The 16,347-nt window shown below is 42.1% G+C and overlaps 1 protein-coding gene across 1 annotated transcript in view; it reads right to left on the bottom strand.

Annotated features, from left to right (window-relative positions):
* The window catches only part of MRPS14 (mitochondrial ribosomal protein S14), a 28,460-nt gene extending 14,994 nt beyond the window's left edge, over positions 1–13,466 (bottom strand). The window contains exon 1 of the mRNA XM_004761958.3: positions 13,332–13,466. Within this exon, the coding sequence (XP_004762015.1) occupies positions 13,332–13,382 (51 nt within the window). The 5' untranslated portion in view covers positions 13,383–13,466. The remainder of the gene's footprint in view (positions 1–13,331) is intronic.
* Between the last annotated feature and the right edge of the window lie 2,881 nt (positions 13,467–16,347).

Genomic DNA, 16,347 nt, shown 5'->3' on the forward strand with positions numbered 1-16,347 from the left:
ATAGCTTAAACTAATAGACTTAACTCAAATAACTTCTACAAATGTACATTAATCCAAAATGGTGGTAACTAATAATGTCAATAAGGTGTGTTAGAGAGTGAAAAATTTTCTTAGATTTTTAAATATAATTCTGTTTGACCTTTACTTAGGCTAATAGTTATATGGTTCAAAAACCAAAAAAGAATTTAAAAAAGTATAGATTCCCTCCCACCTCCTCCCTTTCCTGCCTAATGACCACCCCTCTACCTCCAAAGGTATCCACCATTACTAGATCCTGTGTGTCCTTCCATAGATCTTTGTCTGTACAAATACACATACATACTCCCTCTCCCATAATTCATGCCCTCCTCCCCTTTTTTCCTCATTTAACAATATATTTTGGAGTTCTTTCATATGTTAAAGTTTCTCCATTTTCTTTAGGTTTGCATATTCTACTGTCCATACAGTAGACTTGACAAGGTCCAGGGCCTGTAAAATACGTGTGGTGGCTCAAATTTGGTACCTTGACCTTATTAACAACATGAAGCACAAGGTATGTGAAAAAGAGCAGGTGCAGGAAAGACTTTCTGACCTCCCCCTGAAGCATGTGTTAAGACCCTCAGATGACAGGTGCCCTCCCTATTCCTGATAGGGGTTAGGGCGGGGGGATGGGCAATCTCATCATTGAAGATGGAGGGACACCAAAAGAAATCCGAAAGAACAGGTCTTGCTGTTCCCGGAGTTTACCACACTTAGCTCATACTCCTCTTATCACATTTCCCCACAATTTCCCACTTCACCAGATCTAGCATAAATACTCAGGTTTAACCCTTTGGTTATCACTTCCTTATAAAGGCTCAAGTATCGTGTAAAATTTACACATTTGTATGTTTTTTTCCTATTCATGTCTTTTTGCTACAGGGGCCCCAGCGGGAACTTAGGAGAATAGAAGGAAATGATTTTTTCCTCCTCACAGATGCATCATTTATTTAATCTGGGTCCCCCTGGCAGACATCTAGATCACACCTCACCATTTATCATTACAAACAATGCTGCACTGAGTAACCTCCTACATAAATTATTTCACATGCATTCCTACAGATCAGCTAGGAACATTCTTGGAAGCAGACTTGCTGGAGTAAAGGGTATTTTGAAATTATCACTGGCCTAATATTTCTTAGTACAAAATATCTAGTAATAAGACAGTATGTTTCCCACAGTCATGTTTACTTGGTAAAAAAGAAAACCACAGGCCCAACATGGCATCACTCAGGCTGGGACCTCAAACAAGATACCTTAATACCTAATCTACTCGCAGTTTCAACCTCCCCCAGAAAAAGTCTTAACTGATTAGTCAGGAATTTTCTGAAGGGTGCCAATTCGTGCCACCAGGCTAATCCCCCAAAGGAATTGGAGGCCTTCTGCGTGAGACCTCTTGGAAAGTGACCTTGACTGAAAACAACCCTTTTTTTTAAAGCTAATGATTTTTTTGCCCCACCCTCCTTCCTATTAAAAAAACAAAAACAAAAAGAACTTCCCATTTGTATGCATCCTTAGAGCTCACTTCTACTTGCTGCTGCCGGATCTTGAATCATTTAATAAAGCCAACTGGATCTCCAAATATACTTGGTTAAATCTTGTTTTTTTTTTTTAACAGATGTGGCTGTAGCACTGGGCTATGATTGAATTTCTCATGGCATTCGGGGACAATGAGAAACACAGGCACGGCATCCCGTGAACCTTTTTGAGTTTGGTTCTTCTTACCATTTCCAAGGGCCACTGCTAAGACCCCCTAGGTTTCAGCTTTGTACCACTTACATTCGAGATACTGTTCTAACTGGCTTTCCAGTCTGGGGTTAATGGGTCCAGAGTGCCTGTTCTTCTTGCTTGATTTTCCCACATTGGAATCCCTTTCCCAGTTCCAGTCTGCATTCCCCACTTAACTGGGGTTTACTGGTTTAGTTCTTTTCCCATTTCCTGTCTGCAGTCTCCCCAAACAGAGTCTCTCGTTTAGTGCACCACAGTAGCACATGTAGTAGTAGTAGATGGGGGCACATGCTCTTCTGTTGGCCAGTCTGCAGCGACAGGTTTTCATTAGTGCTGGTGGGGTGAGGTACATGTTTGTTTATCTTGGTTTGTGTACCTAAGGGTACAGCTAATGGGTGCTGGGCTGGCAGGAAGGGCTACCAAAGATGGCGAAAGTTCCCGCCACAAGACCTGAGCTCGGACAGGAGAACAAAGGCCCAAGCAGGAATCTGAGACCCCCGCCCCGGGCTCCTGTGGACCAATGGGATCCCGATGAGCGGCGGGATATCCAAATAAGGGAAACTTGCCCAAAGACCCCTGAGCTTTCCCCAAGACCCCTTAAAAGCCGCCTCCTCCCTGCCTTGGGCGCGACTTCCGCCACTCTGCTTTCCAGAGTCGCGGAACCTCGCCCGAGGGTGCCTACCTCCTCCTGGCGCAACTTTCCTGGCTCCCCTTCTCCTGAGCCCTGAAACTTTGCCGGAGAGCGTTTTTAATAAATCTTGCCTTGCACCCATTGTGCCTGGTTTTGTGTTTATCTCGCCGGAAAAAACTTTACAACGGGGATCTTGAAGACCAAAAAGCCGCAAAAAATTGGTGGGCACAGGTCAAGTGTGTGAGCACGAAGAGCACTTGCCATCTAACTCAAAGACGCCTGTGTTAGGGGTAAGTTGGTCAAGGAAAGGGTTAGACTGACAGTAGGTCACCAGCCAACCTCGAGAAACTTCCATGCAATGAGATACTACGTAAGACAACACAGTTCCCAACCCTGAAGCACCCCCCCGCCCCGCCCCCTTCCAAGACCAGCTCCAAGAGACCCAAGGCTTAGCTACCGCAGTTAATGTGCACACAAACACCAGCACAGACCAACACTGGGTAAGGGGTATCCTTTCTTCTTGTTCTGTCCTAATAGCTCGGCTTTGTGGTCTCTGTGGTCTTCCCCATCTGGAGGGGGCACGTACTGGGGTGCACACTCATGGCCAGCTGAACAGACTAGGGATCCCAGACACACAATTACAAGCTGTGCTCTCTTTGTTGGGCAGTGTCGGCTCTCAGACGAGTTTGTCTTAAGAGGTCCCAGCCCATAAGAGGCCTTTGTCATCTCAACCTATGTTGCTTGTTAGTGCTAGAAAATCCCATTCCAGACTACTTGCCTGGTATCACAGAATAGGCAGTTATGACTAAAGGCGATTCATGATTCATGTTTGTGGGAGACTGGACACCGTGTACACAAGTCATTCTTATCACCTGTGCAATGAGGTCTTCGCTTTCTTAGACTACTCTGGAGTAAACTTTTGGATCAAGGAGGCTGCATTATCTATGCCCTCTGGATGCCTCTTGTCTTTGTGTAAGCCATGAAAAGGCTCATTGGTATGAGTCAATGTTAAAATGAATGAGATCCTACTTGTCAATGGCTGGAGGATGGGTCCTTTAAATTGGTTCTATTTGGAAAAAAACAGTCTTTAGAAAGAGCTCTCAATTACCTTATTAATATAATGGCTGGCTGTAGGGATCCCTCTCCTAAGATAAAACAAAAATCAGACTTAAGTAATGTCCACATCTAATGAAAATTCTGCTCCTTAAAATCCACTCCATCTGCCTGTTTTAACTTCCCCTTCCCTCCATAATTTACAGAGAGCACTCCAGCCTAATCTCAACGTTCAAAGTATACAGGCTATTCCTGTAAATGCCAAAAGCCAGAAAGCGAAATTAGCAGACTCACTGGGAACAAACTATAGGGTTTAGTTTACTGTAACCAACCCCTGCCAGCTTCACTCATTTTCATGCAATGATCTTTGTAGATATAGCCCAGACACCTCTTCTCCCAACAAAGAATTGATGTCCCCTAAAAAGCAGCAAACTTTTTAAGGTATAAAGCTAATACTTTATACTAACATAAGGTTAATAGATGCCAAGGTTCAATTGTATAAACAGAAATAAAGTCTCTCAGAAATAAAGCTGAATGGCTTTATTTAATACAGATTTTCAAAAGACAGAAATCTTTTGGTTCTCATTTTAGTTAAAAATCTCCCTAATATGAAGAAACAAATCTAGTTAAAAAGGTGGGCCGAGGGAGGGGGGCCGGAGAGGGTGGTGGGGTTATGGACATTGGGGAGGGTATGTGCTATGGTGAGTGCTGTGAAATGTGTAAACCTGGCGATTCACAGACCTGTACCCCTGGGGCTAATAATACATTTTATGTTTATAAAAAAATTTAAAAATTAAAAGAAAAAAAAAAGTGGGCCAGTTCCTTGATATTCAGGCTGTATTCTAGTTCTTTACAGAATTAAAAACTATCTTACAAATCTGTCTTACAAATCTCTACAAAACCAGAAATGAAACTTGAGAAAAAGTTAACATCTACATATCTTTACCAGTGCCCAAAGCTCGCCTATTCCTCTCAAAATGAACGTATTATAAATGATCAAGATATTGAAACAAAACTGTCCTCTTAAGAAAAAAGGTAAATTTTAAATTGGAATGTCCTGAAAAAAAATTGTAATTTTTTTGTAGTTAACAGACCATTTTGTGGTTAACAGACCATTCACACTTACTTCTTAGTTTCACTACAAAAAATTGTAATTTTTTTTCATTCTCTGTTCCTTGAAATGATTAAATCTTATCACATCTCTCAAATGTTAAGCACAGCCCTCAAATGTTAAGCACAGCCCTGAGACTGAAGGGAAAAAAGTGAGGGAAAAATGCTCTTTTCCTTTTTTTTTTTTTTAAAAGAAGACTCCATGCCCAATCTGGGGCTTGAACTAATGACCCTCAAGATCAAGAGTCACATGCTTTACTGACTTGAGCCAACCAAGCACCCTGGAAAACGGCCCTTTTATCTTTTTTTTTTCTTTTTTTAAAGATCTATTTATTTGAGAGAGAATCCCAAGCCGACTTCCTGCTGAGTGCAGAGCCCCACAACATAGGGCTTGATCTCACCACCCAGAGATCATGACCTAAGCCAAAATCAAGAGTCTGATGCGTAACTGACAGAGCCCTCCAGATGCCCCATGAAAGAGGTCCTCTTAGAATACAAACTGCTAAAAGGGCTATTCTTAGGCCCAGGCTCTCGCATTTCTAATAACAGACTCCAAATCTCTACCTTGAAGAAAATTTAGATACCTTCTCCGTAAATTTTCTACCCTTATCTTCTCCAGGACCTAAGAGCAAATACAAAACTTTAGGGAAAAGTTTTTCATCTCTCCCTTCCCCCGCTCCTCCATACAGGGAGGTATTTGGAAATCAGGCCTGTATGTCCTCTCCACAAATATTAGTAAAAACAAATGCTATAAATGTTTATTATATCTTGTCTGTGTGTCTATACATGTTGTAGGAGATATTTTCTCTACTTTCACACGGTACTGCTAAAATTAATTTGTAAAAGAGCTCTATTTAGTTGGTTTGAAGGCAAGTGCTTGTAAAATTTGGGTATTCTAAAACTCTAAGAGAGAAACCCAAATGTTTTTCAATTTCATGGGATATGAAAAAAATACTTGAAATGAAAACTAACTTAAACAAGCCTTTCAAGGTATCACGTCCTATAACGTTCTGGTAAATAATCTAAACTTATTTAACAAATAGATTAAATAAATACAAAGTTTTAGGGACCTTTTTAAAATAGTGTCCCCAAATCTTTTTGGTACTTGAAACCTTAAAGTTTTGCTTAAATGATGAGTTAAATTCATTAAATATCTAGGTCATTTCCAAATAAGACAAAATACTAAAACATTAATTACTAAAAATAGGTTCATCTACTTTTGGATTCTTATTACAGATACTCAAAAAGATACTTAGATGTGGTAATGGTACGTGAAAAAATTTTAAAAGGCATATGTGTGCTTCTACATAAAATGAAATGTATGCATAAATTCACAGATTTAAGGAATGCTGGTTAACAGACCATTCACACTTACTTCTTAGTTTCCCCTACAAATTAAAGTTTTTAAAGTTAAAAATTTGCATATATGTAATTAAAGCTACTAAAAATAAGGGAAACATCTCCATATGCCAAGAAGGTAGGATGTTTTCAATTTAAAAAAAAAAAAAAAAGTGAGAAATAGAGATGAATTTTTTGTTAAAGGGAAAAAAATTAATTTTGTCCTAAAATTAGGCTGGTTGTTTAAAGATACACAGGACAAAAATGAAATGTAGGGGGGAAAAAAGAGTTATAGAAGTTTTGTGGAAAAGGAATCTTTAAAAAGGAATTTTAAAAAGGAATATGTGGTCAAGCTGGCTAAGATTACAAGGAATTTTATATTATTTTACTTATTCATTTTCTTAAAGATTTATTTATTTGATGGAAAGAGATCACAAGTAGACAGAGAGGCAGGCAGAGAGAGGGGGGAAGGGAAGCAGGCTCCCCGATGAGCACAGAGCCCGATGCGGGGCTCAATCCCAGGACCCTGAGATCATGACTCAAGCCGAAGGCAGAGGCTTTAACCCACTGAGCCACCCAGGCGCCCCACAAGGAATTTATTTTTAAAAATGAGTTTTGGGGTGATTGGGTGGGACAGTTGGTTGAGCATCTGACCCTTGGTTTGGTTCAGGTTGTGATCTCAGGATTCTAAGATCAAGTCCTATGCTAGGCTGCCTGCTCAGCCTGGAGTCTGCTTAAGACTCTTTCTCCCTCTCCCTCTGCCCCTCCCCTCTGTGCTCACATCCTCTCTCTCTAAAATAAACACATTTTTTTTTTTAAAGGATCCTCAATTGACTGAGCCACCCAGTCACCCCTAAATAAATGAAATCTTGGGAAAAAAAAGTTTTAAGGGGTATCTGGCTGGCTCAGTCTGTAGAGCATGTGACTCTTGATCTCAGAGTACTGAGTTCAAGCCATTAGGTACAGAGCTTCTTTAAAAAAAGGTGGGGGGTGGGAAGAAAAGGAAAAAGAGGAATGCCTTGGTGGCTCAGCTGGTTAAGCATCCAACTCTTGGTATCAGCTCAGGTCTGGACATCAGAGTCCTGAGTTCAAGCCTCACATTGGGCTCCATGCCCAATGCTGGGCCCGATTAGGCCCACTTAAAAAAAAAAAAAAGCTTTAATATCAAAAGGTACCAGAGCGCTTGGGTGGTTCAGCTGGTTAAGCATCAGACTCTTGATTTCAGTTCAGGTTATGATCTCAGGGTCCTGAGATTGAGCCCTGTGTGGGATTCGTGCTCAGCAGGGAGTCTGTTTAAGATGGTCTCTCTCCCTCTGCCTCCCCCATTCAATCAATCAATCTCTCTCTCTCTCTCAAGTGACCAAATAGGAGAGCTTGGGTAGCTCAGCCAGTTAAGCATCTGCCTTCAAAAACAGTCTACCAGCAATGTCTCATCTGTTTGGGCCATAATCCTGGAAAAATGGTTTGTGCTCCCAGAGGCTTCAGACCTCCTTGGGGACCCTTCAGGCACCTGCAGCTGGACTTCACTTAACTGCCACTTAGCACAGGTGATCAATACCTTCTTGTTCTTATTTGTGTGTTTTCTGAATGGGCTGAAGCTTTCACCCCTGCTGCAAGGATGATGTCCCCACAACAGCAAAGAAATAGTTAGGAAACTGTGTTTCCCACCTGGAGTATATTTTCCATGATCTCCAGAGACCACAGCACCCACTTCGCTGGGTAAATCATACAAACATTAACAAAAACCTTGCAAACCTTTTGGGATTCTATCAGTATATGATATTCTGCTGATCTCTTATAGTCTCATGCTAGTATGACTAGCTACTGTAAATCTTTAGTACCTTAAGATAAACTCTATCATCAACAGGTAAATAAAGCTTCCACTCAACCCCAGTTCAAAGGATCCTATTGGTTATGGTCTGGAGCCTGAAGTCTGGGCATTTTGGAAACATCACCAGAGAAGAACAGCTCTTGAGCCCCACTGGAAAAGACCTTACCAAGAGCTGCTGCAAAACTAATAGGTATTAAGCCTTGAGTATGCAAACTAAAAAAAACACTTGACCTGACACCTGGTCCACACAGATGCTGCAGACCTAGAAGTCAAACTGGCAAGGAAGAGAAGTAACTGACACTGAGGTAGACTACTTTCACCGAAGATGACAGATCAAGACTCCATGCTTTAAACATAAAACCCATTCACCTTTTCTTGTCCTTTAATCCGCACTCCCTGGAAAGATTAACATCCTCAGGCCCTTGCTCAGAGGGTGTAACCTCTTATTTCAGGCGAGGAGAAAAGCTAGCTGTGCTCTTAACTTTCCACAAGCAAAATAAGACATCTTATTGGTCGATTCCCCTGAATTCACATTGTTAAAAAGGACCTACCAGGAGGCTTTCATTTATTCCTTTTGACAGGTCTGTATTTCTCTGGTTGGGGATAAACATAAATGATCAAGAATGGCTCCTTAATTCTTAAAATCGTTGCAACATCTGTTGCTAAACAATAGCAGCCCAACAAAGATCCTTAGACTCTCTAGCCAAAGTTGTTGATAAGAAAATAGCTCTTAATTATCTTTTATCTGAGCAAGGTGTCTGTCCTTATGGCCACCACCTGCTGTGCCTGGGTTAACACTTCTGAGAAAACGGAAACTCAATTACATAAATCACAGTAACAAGTCACATGGCTTAAAAAGCTCTCCTTCCATGGGGTCCTTCTTTGATTGATCTTTTATTAGCTTGGGTCTTGGGGACTATAGCTCTATAGCACACTCCATATACTGGGAATTATCTTGCTTATATTAATCATAATAACTTCCCTGGTGCCCTGTATTCTCTCAGAAGTTTTAAATGCATGTTCACAGCTGCTAACCATTAAGCAAATGATCTAAGACTTGAAACATCTGGGGGTGCCTGCTTGGCTCAGTACAGCGTGTGACTCTTGATCTTGGGGTTATGAGTCTAAGCCCCACACTGGTCACAGAGATTACTTTTAAAAAATTTTTAATAATTAAGAAAAGAGACTTGAAACATCTAAGGAACAAAGAAAATGACCAACTTAAAAAACTGAACCTGAAGCCATGACCTGTGAATATTCCAGAGGGTAAGCCAAAATGTCAGGATCTATGGATACCACACAAAGGAATAATAAAAACTGCTAGAACTTGAGGTCACTGAGTGGCGCTAATGCCTTCAATTCTGATCACATTTCTGTTAAGCTTTGAGTCTGACCAAAAGGACAATTAATTAAAACAGAAAACCAAAAGCCCAAAATGGCATTACTTAGGCCAAGTCCATTCACAATTTGAACTTCCCCAACAAGAGTAATCTTAACTGGTCAGTCAGGAATTTTCTGATGGGACCAGTAAGTGCCACAAGGGCCCTTCATCACCCAAAGAAGAGGATGTAACCAGCATAATAAGACCCACTGCTCATCCCCCTAAGGGAGAGTGACCTTGCCTGGAACAATCCTTTTTTTTAAAAAAAAGATTCTATTTATTTATTTATTTGACACATGGACCACAAGTAGGCAGGGAGGCAGGCAGAGAGAGAGAGAGGAGGAAGCAGGTTCCCTGCTGAGCAGAGAGCCCTATGCGGGGCTCCATCCCAGGACTCTGGGATCATGACCTGAGCCAAGGCAGAGGCTTTAACCCACTGAGCCACCCAGGCGCCCTGGAACAATCCTTTTCTTTTGCTAATAACTCTCCTGCCCTACTTCTTTCCTATAAAAACCTTCATTTTGTACAGTTTCTGAGAGTTCCCCTCCATTTTCTAGATGGGATGGTTCCTCATTCCAGAATCATTTAATAAAGCCAATTAGATCTTCAAATACACACAGCTCGGTTTTGTTTCTCAATATAGTAAAGGCACAGACTGTATAGGCCACTAAAACTCAAGTCTCTCCCAAACCAGAGCACACATTACATGTTAATTAATTAAATTTCAGCTACAGAGGGAAACCTGCATGGCACAGTTGGTTAAGCATCCAATCCTTGGTTTGGGCTCAGGTTTGATCTCAGGGTGGTGAGACGGGGCTCTCTGCTCAGTGTGGGCGGTATGCTTGGGATTCTGTTTCCCTCTACCCCTCCCCACCTCACTCACTCACTCTCTTTCTAAAATAAAGAAATCTTGAAAAAATTTTTCAGCTATGGAAATGAGATTACAAGAATGCCAACATTTTTTTTTGATAAATTGAAAAAGAGAAACTGAACATATTCAATGCTAAAAGCCTCGTGGGGGAAGACAATTCTACAATCACCCTTGGAAATAAGACAAGCACAAATGGAATTTCAATAATGATCTGTCACAGGACTGAGTCAAATGAGTAACATGGTCTCTGGGGCTGGAAACAAATGTCATGTTACAGAGGGCTTCAGCAAAGTTTTGAAGAGACGGTCAGGATTTTGATACAGCTAGGGGCAGGGGAAGGGACAGAAGATGGTTAGTTCAAAGCAAACAAGAAAATGAGTGACATAAGATTCATAAGAACAGGAGAGAACATTCTGGCTGCAAGAAACAATGTGTTGATTGGCAACCTAAGGTGCACTTTTACGTATGAAAATGAAAGTCAAGGAGACTTAGGAAACAAAATTAAACATTTCCCTTCGATCCTTATCCAAGCTATCCCTAATCAACTTCTTCTCTATCATCTAACAGGCTTCTATTTATTTTTTAACATCTTTCATTTTTTGCATAACTATTTTTTTCTGACTAGAGGAGAAATATATACTCTTAAAGCATTTATTGCTTTATTACAATATTTCTTCTGTGAATGTTCTGTCTCTTGCCTACATTTATACAGTCAATATTTTATCAGTTTCTAACAGTGCTATATACATTAAGATTGCATTCTGCTCTGTACACATCCTATTTCTGCCCCCCCCCACCTGTCTTTACCTCCCAAAATGCTTTTGGGGGCCCTCTTCAACATAAGCCCTACAGTCATACAGTCTTCTAAATCCTCCTCTAAAATCTTCAGATTTTTCCGCTAGCTGAATCCTGAATCCCTCCTGATGGCTTCCTCCGTTTTTTTTTTCTTTTCCCATGACTGGGAATGGAGGTGTGGGAAGTGTATTTCTTGGTCTTCAGGGCAGCTCCCAAACCTTCCTTCCTGAAAGGAAGCTTTGACTCTCCCTCCCACCACCCCTCACTCCTGCCCTTGTCTACCACAGACCCTCCCTTTCATTTTTCACAGAATCTAGATCCTGGCACATTGTCACTTTCCAATATTCTTGTCCTAATTCCTGGTGATCTCAACATACATGAATTATCTCCTGATCTCTCTGTTCCTTGAACCCCTCCCCCTCCAGTGATTTTCTGTACTCCCTTCCATGCCATAGGTCTTTTATTACCAGTAGGTGCAAGCTTTGTTATCTCAGTGTTGTGTGTCTCATTTTCTATCACTTTTTTTTTAAAGATTTTATTTATTTATTTGACAGAGAGAGACCACAAGTAGGCAGAGAAGCAGGCAGAGAGAGGGGGAAGCAGGCTCCCTGCTGAGAGAGAGCCCAATGTGGGGCTCCATCCCAGGACCCTGAGATCATGACCTGAGCGGAACGCAGAGGCTTAACCCACTGAGCCACTCAGGTGCCCCTCATTCTCTATCACTTCTTTCTGGCTTGATCTTCAAACACCCCAACAACAACCCTTGTTAGGTTTTTAATTCATCGATCCTACCACCTTTTCACACTCGGCTTTTGATTTCCTGTCTCCCCCTTACCCAGCCTGAATTCCACATGCATAAGCATATTATGGTGTTCCATCCAATCTCCGCTCCCTGGTCCCTCTGTCACATTACTGTACTTGCTCTAATTCTTGTCACTAGTTTTCCTGTCTGCTCCTATTTCACCATTTCCTCTTCTCTTAAATCCCTAACACCTGCTTCAAACCCTCACACTCCACTGATGACTTCTCTTTAATTATAAAATTAGAAGCAACTGGGAAAGAATTTCCATAAACACCCATTACAACTACCCCCTTCCTAGTATCTGTGATCACATATTATACATTCTCTCCTGTTATTAAATATCCAGTCTAATATAGTTAGCAGCATAATATAGCTAACTGCACATTGCTAATGAACACTTGAAATGTAACTAGTGCAACTGGGGAATGTAATTCCTAAGGTTATTTCATTTTAATTCATTAAAAATTTAAACTGAAGCAGCTGTAAATATTAAACCACTTTATTATTTTTGTAGGACATTTTCCATTTTAATGGTGGAAAATGTGGCATCCAAACTGAGATGTGCTGTAAACAAAATTCAAACTGGATTCTGAAGACCTAGTATGAAAATAGAATGCAAATTTCTCATAAGTCGTCATCACAGATTATATATTGAAGTTAATATTTTGGAAATGCAGGCTTCAAATATTTAATTAAAATTAATTCCATGTTTCTTTTTACTTTTTTAACAGGGGTATTAGAATACTTTATCTTTTTTAAAGATTTAATTTGAGAGAGAACTAGAAAGAGCACAAACTGGGGCAGAGGGAGGGGGACAAGCAGACTGCCTTCTGATCAGGGAGCCCAATGTGGAACCCTATCCCAGGACCCTGGGATCATGACCCAGCCCAAGGCAGACGCTTAACCAACTGAGCCATCCAGGTAGCCCTAGAATATTTTAAATTACATAATGCAGTTGGGATTATATTTCTATTGGATAACACTACCATTGACGATGAACTGTCCATATTCCTAAGACTAAACAATGGAATAGGTGACCCATCACCTTTACCTACTCAAAAGTACAACTGCACAATTCTTCCCTCTTAAGTTTTTCCCACGCTACAAGATCTTCCCGTTAACACAGAAAGTTACTTCCGTCGCGTGAAAAAACAAGGACACAAAACACCCACTCTTAACCCACCTCTCCTTCCAGCAGCTACCAACCCATTTTTCTGCTCCCCTTGTAGCAAAACTTCAAAACAAAGGTCTATACTCAGTCCTCAGTTTCTTTCCTCGCGTTCTCCCTCGAACGCTTTGGCCCCCACCGCACCACTGAAACTGCTATGACGAAGACCCCAACAACACGCTGCTGAAAACCAATAGCCAATTCTCGGCCCTTTAACTGGCCTGTCAACTGAGCACTGAGCGGACCACCCCCTGCTCCCTGAAACGCTGCCGTCGTCCGCTTCCGGGCCACCACACTCTCAGGGCTTTCCCTCTCCCTTGCTCAACTCCGGTCAAGTCTCCTATGTCCGGCTCTCCTCGCTTAACGCTGGAGTCCCTGGGGCTTCGATTCACCGACCCCTTTTCTTCTCCACCTGCACTCACTTGTAAATGGGCGGCAATCTGCAGCTTCCAATGCCTGTCAGTTATAGGCTTACGAACATCAAATTTACATCTGACCTCCCCTGGGACGGGTCGGCACTGGCCGCTCCAGGTGCCAGAGTAGCAGGGGACCCGTGGGTTTGGGAGTTCAGTGGAGAGGACTAGGCGTGGGACTAAGGGCCTGACCTGACGAACGGTCCGCAGCAGAGAGCCCAGCATGGACATGGACGCCGCCATATTGTCCGGCGCAACCGCTGAACTGCGGGAATTTTATTGAGGGCCGAAAACGGCGCGGACGCGAGGGGCGGGGCCCGAGGCGTAGGGGGCGGGACGGAGGGCGGGACTTTAGCTTACAGCTGGAGGGCTTTTCTTATTGGCTTTGCGTTCTCGCGGTATTTCACGCCGTGGAGCGCTCCTCTCTTCTTGCTGCCCTTCGTTCAGTTTGCGTTTGCCCCTACTCACCTTTCCTGCGGTTCCCCGGAGCTACCAGCTCCCCGTCGCCAGTTTGTCTTCCCGGTCTTGCTCAACCTGCTGCTCCTGCTAGGTCCTCCATCTAGTTTTAGGATGCTGTTTGCCATAAACCTACAATTATTGCCGGCCCCTCCTCTGTAATTCCCCTTGTAGATTTTTGTAGATCTTTCCTGTCCACTTTATGGCGATAATGATCATATTGATGATTTCTGTTTATGTGTCTAGGAGTCTTATATACATTAAAACATTTGGGGTTGGGGGGTAGGAACACTATCATTTAAAATCTGCTCCCCCACCCCAGCCCCTGGGTGGCTCAGTCGTTAAGAGTCCACCTTCCACTCACGTCGTGATCCCAGGGTCCTCCCACCGAGCCCGCCATTGGGCTCCCTGCTCAGCGGGAAGCCTACTTCTCCCTCTCTCACTCTGCCTGTTTATGTTCCCTCTCTTCTCTGTCTCCCTGTTAAGTAAATAAATAAATAAACTCTTTAAAAGATTAAAAACAACAGCAACAACCTTTTTCAAGGGGGCCTGGTTGACTCAGTTGGAAGAACATGGGAATTTTGATCTCCCGGCCATGAGTTTGAGCCCCACGTTTGGGGTAGAGATTACGTAAATAAAAAATTTTTTAAAACTGCTATTTTTCAGTCTGTAGTACAGGGAACTTTTAGGTCATCTTCATAGCAGATGTCCTTGGTCTGGAATGAACACTTTGAGAGGCCCCTTTCCTTTGATGTAAGGCTAGTACCACCAACCCACCGTGGTAGTTCTGGTTAGAAAAGTATGGAGGAGTATGTATTAGCTTGGCACAAACCCGTGTCTTAGATATGTTGATGGATGAAGCGAGGAGCTGCGCCTATGCTATTTACATCTTCTGGGAAGGAAGCTGAAATGCAGACTCCTTTCTTTAAATTTCCAAGTTTACTGGAGCATACCTAATGGACAGGGGAGGAACTGTCTGAGGCCAGCCAGTTGTCAGCAAAGAAGCCCCTGTCATGGTAGAATCAGAAAATTTCCCACCATGTCACATTCCTAGTGTAAGCCCATGAGATGCCTTTCTCTCCCCACAACTGAGAGTCATCTGTAATCAGCTCACCAAATGAGTGAGCCAACTTTGTGTACAGTGCCTTTTGCTTTCTTTCTGTAAAAATACTTCTGAGAGCATCTTTAAATAGCATTAGTAACTTTTTAAAAAAAATTGTGGTAAGATATATACAATATAAAATTTCCCATCTTGAAAAAAAGAAAAAAAAATTCCCATCTTAATAATTTTTTAAGTGTAGAGTTCAGTGGTACATTCACATTGTACTACCACCACCACCATCCTCTCCAGAACTTTTTAATCCTACCAAACAAAACCTCTGTACCCATTAAATAATAACTATCTTCCCTCACCCCCACCCTCTGGCAACCACTATCTTGCTTTCCATCTCTATGACTTTGACTACTCTATGTACCTCATGTAAGTGGAAGCATACAGTTGTCCTTTCGTGACTGACTTCTTTCTCTTAACATGTCTTCAAGTTTCCTCCATGTTGTAGCATGAGTCTGTACCTAATTATCTTGTATGGCCGAATAATACTTCATTGTATGGAGAGACCACATTTTGTTTCTCTGTTCATCTGTTTATGGACATTTGCTTTGCTTCCATATGTTGGCTATTGGGCCTAAAGCTACCCTGAGCATGTATGTCCAAATACCCTTACACAGCATGTATCTTATTAGGTTGTTTTTCACTTTAAGAAGAGATGAAAGCAATTTAATGGCTAGTAAATTAGGCTGCTCTCAGATAGTGAGAGAAGACTCCAGGGTCTTCTCCCCCCGCACCCCAGGGTGTTCTTTAATTAATCATGTTGGTTTTGTAAAACAGCCCAAGATTTCTCCTCCAGTGTACCCTCCTCCATTAGCGTATGTGGAAGCTTGGCAAGACTAAAGAAAGCTCACATTACCTTGAGTTTTCCTAAGAAGTCTATGATTCTCTGTGGCCATTTGACAGAAGGTAGGGGAGGCTGTTGGCCTTACTGTCCTGGAATTCTAGATCAGAAGAACCGTCATCATTCAGTCATTTATTCATCCTATAAATACATATGAAGGATCTATTATGTATAACCCTATTGTGTGTGTGTGTGTGTGTGTGTGTGTGTGTGTGTGGTGGGCTAACAGAAGAGAATCTCTGAGCTTCTGATACTTATATTCAACTGGAGATTACAGATTTAGATCTGGGCAGAGATAATCACCATTGTCAGGTATATTGCCTTTGCTTTTTTCTGTCTAGTCTTTCCTTTAGAAGCTAGAAGGTACTATTTGGGTGGATAATTGGTTTTTTTGTTTGTTTGTTTTTTTAAAGATTTTATTTATTTGTTTGACAGATAGAGATCACAAGTAGGCAGAGAGGCAGGCAGAGAGAGAGGAAGGGAAGCAGGCTCCCTACTGAGCAGAGAGCCCGATGTGGGGCTGGATCCCAAGACCCTGGGACCATGACCTGAGCCAAAGGCAGAGGCTTTAACCCACTGAGCCACCCAGGCGCCCATGGGTGGATAATTTGTTAAATATTTTGAGGTTTGATTGTGAGAAAGTATTCTAGGGGCGCCTGGGTGGCTCAGTGGCTCTAAATCTGTAATCTCCAGTTGAATATAAGTATTAGAAGCTCAGAGATTCTCTTCTGTTAGCCCACCACACACACACACACATCCATAATAGGGTTATACATAATAGATCCTTCATATGTATTTAT

The sequence above is a fragment of the Mustela putorius genome, unplaced genomic scaffold (assembly GCF_011764305.1).
Source record: "Mustela putorius furo isolate JIRA1106 unplaced genomic scaffold, ASM1176430v1.1 tig00003942_pilon_pilon_pilon, whole genome shotgun sequence".
In the NCBI taxonomy this organism is placed as follows: Eukaryota; Metazoa; Chordata; class Mammalia; order Carnivora; family Mustelidae; genus Mustela; species Mustela putorius.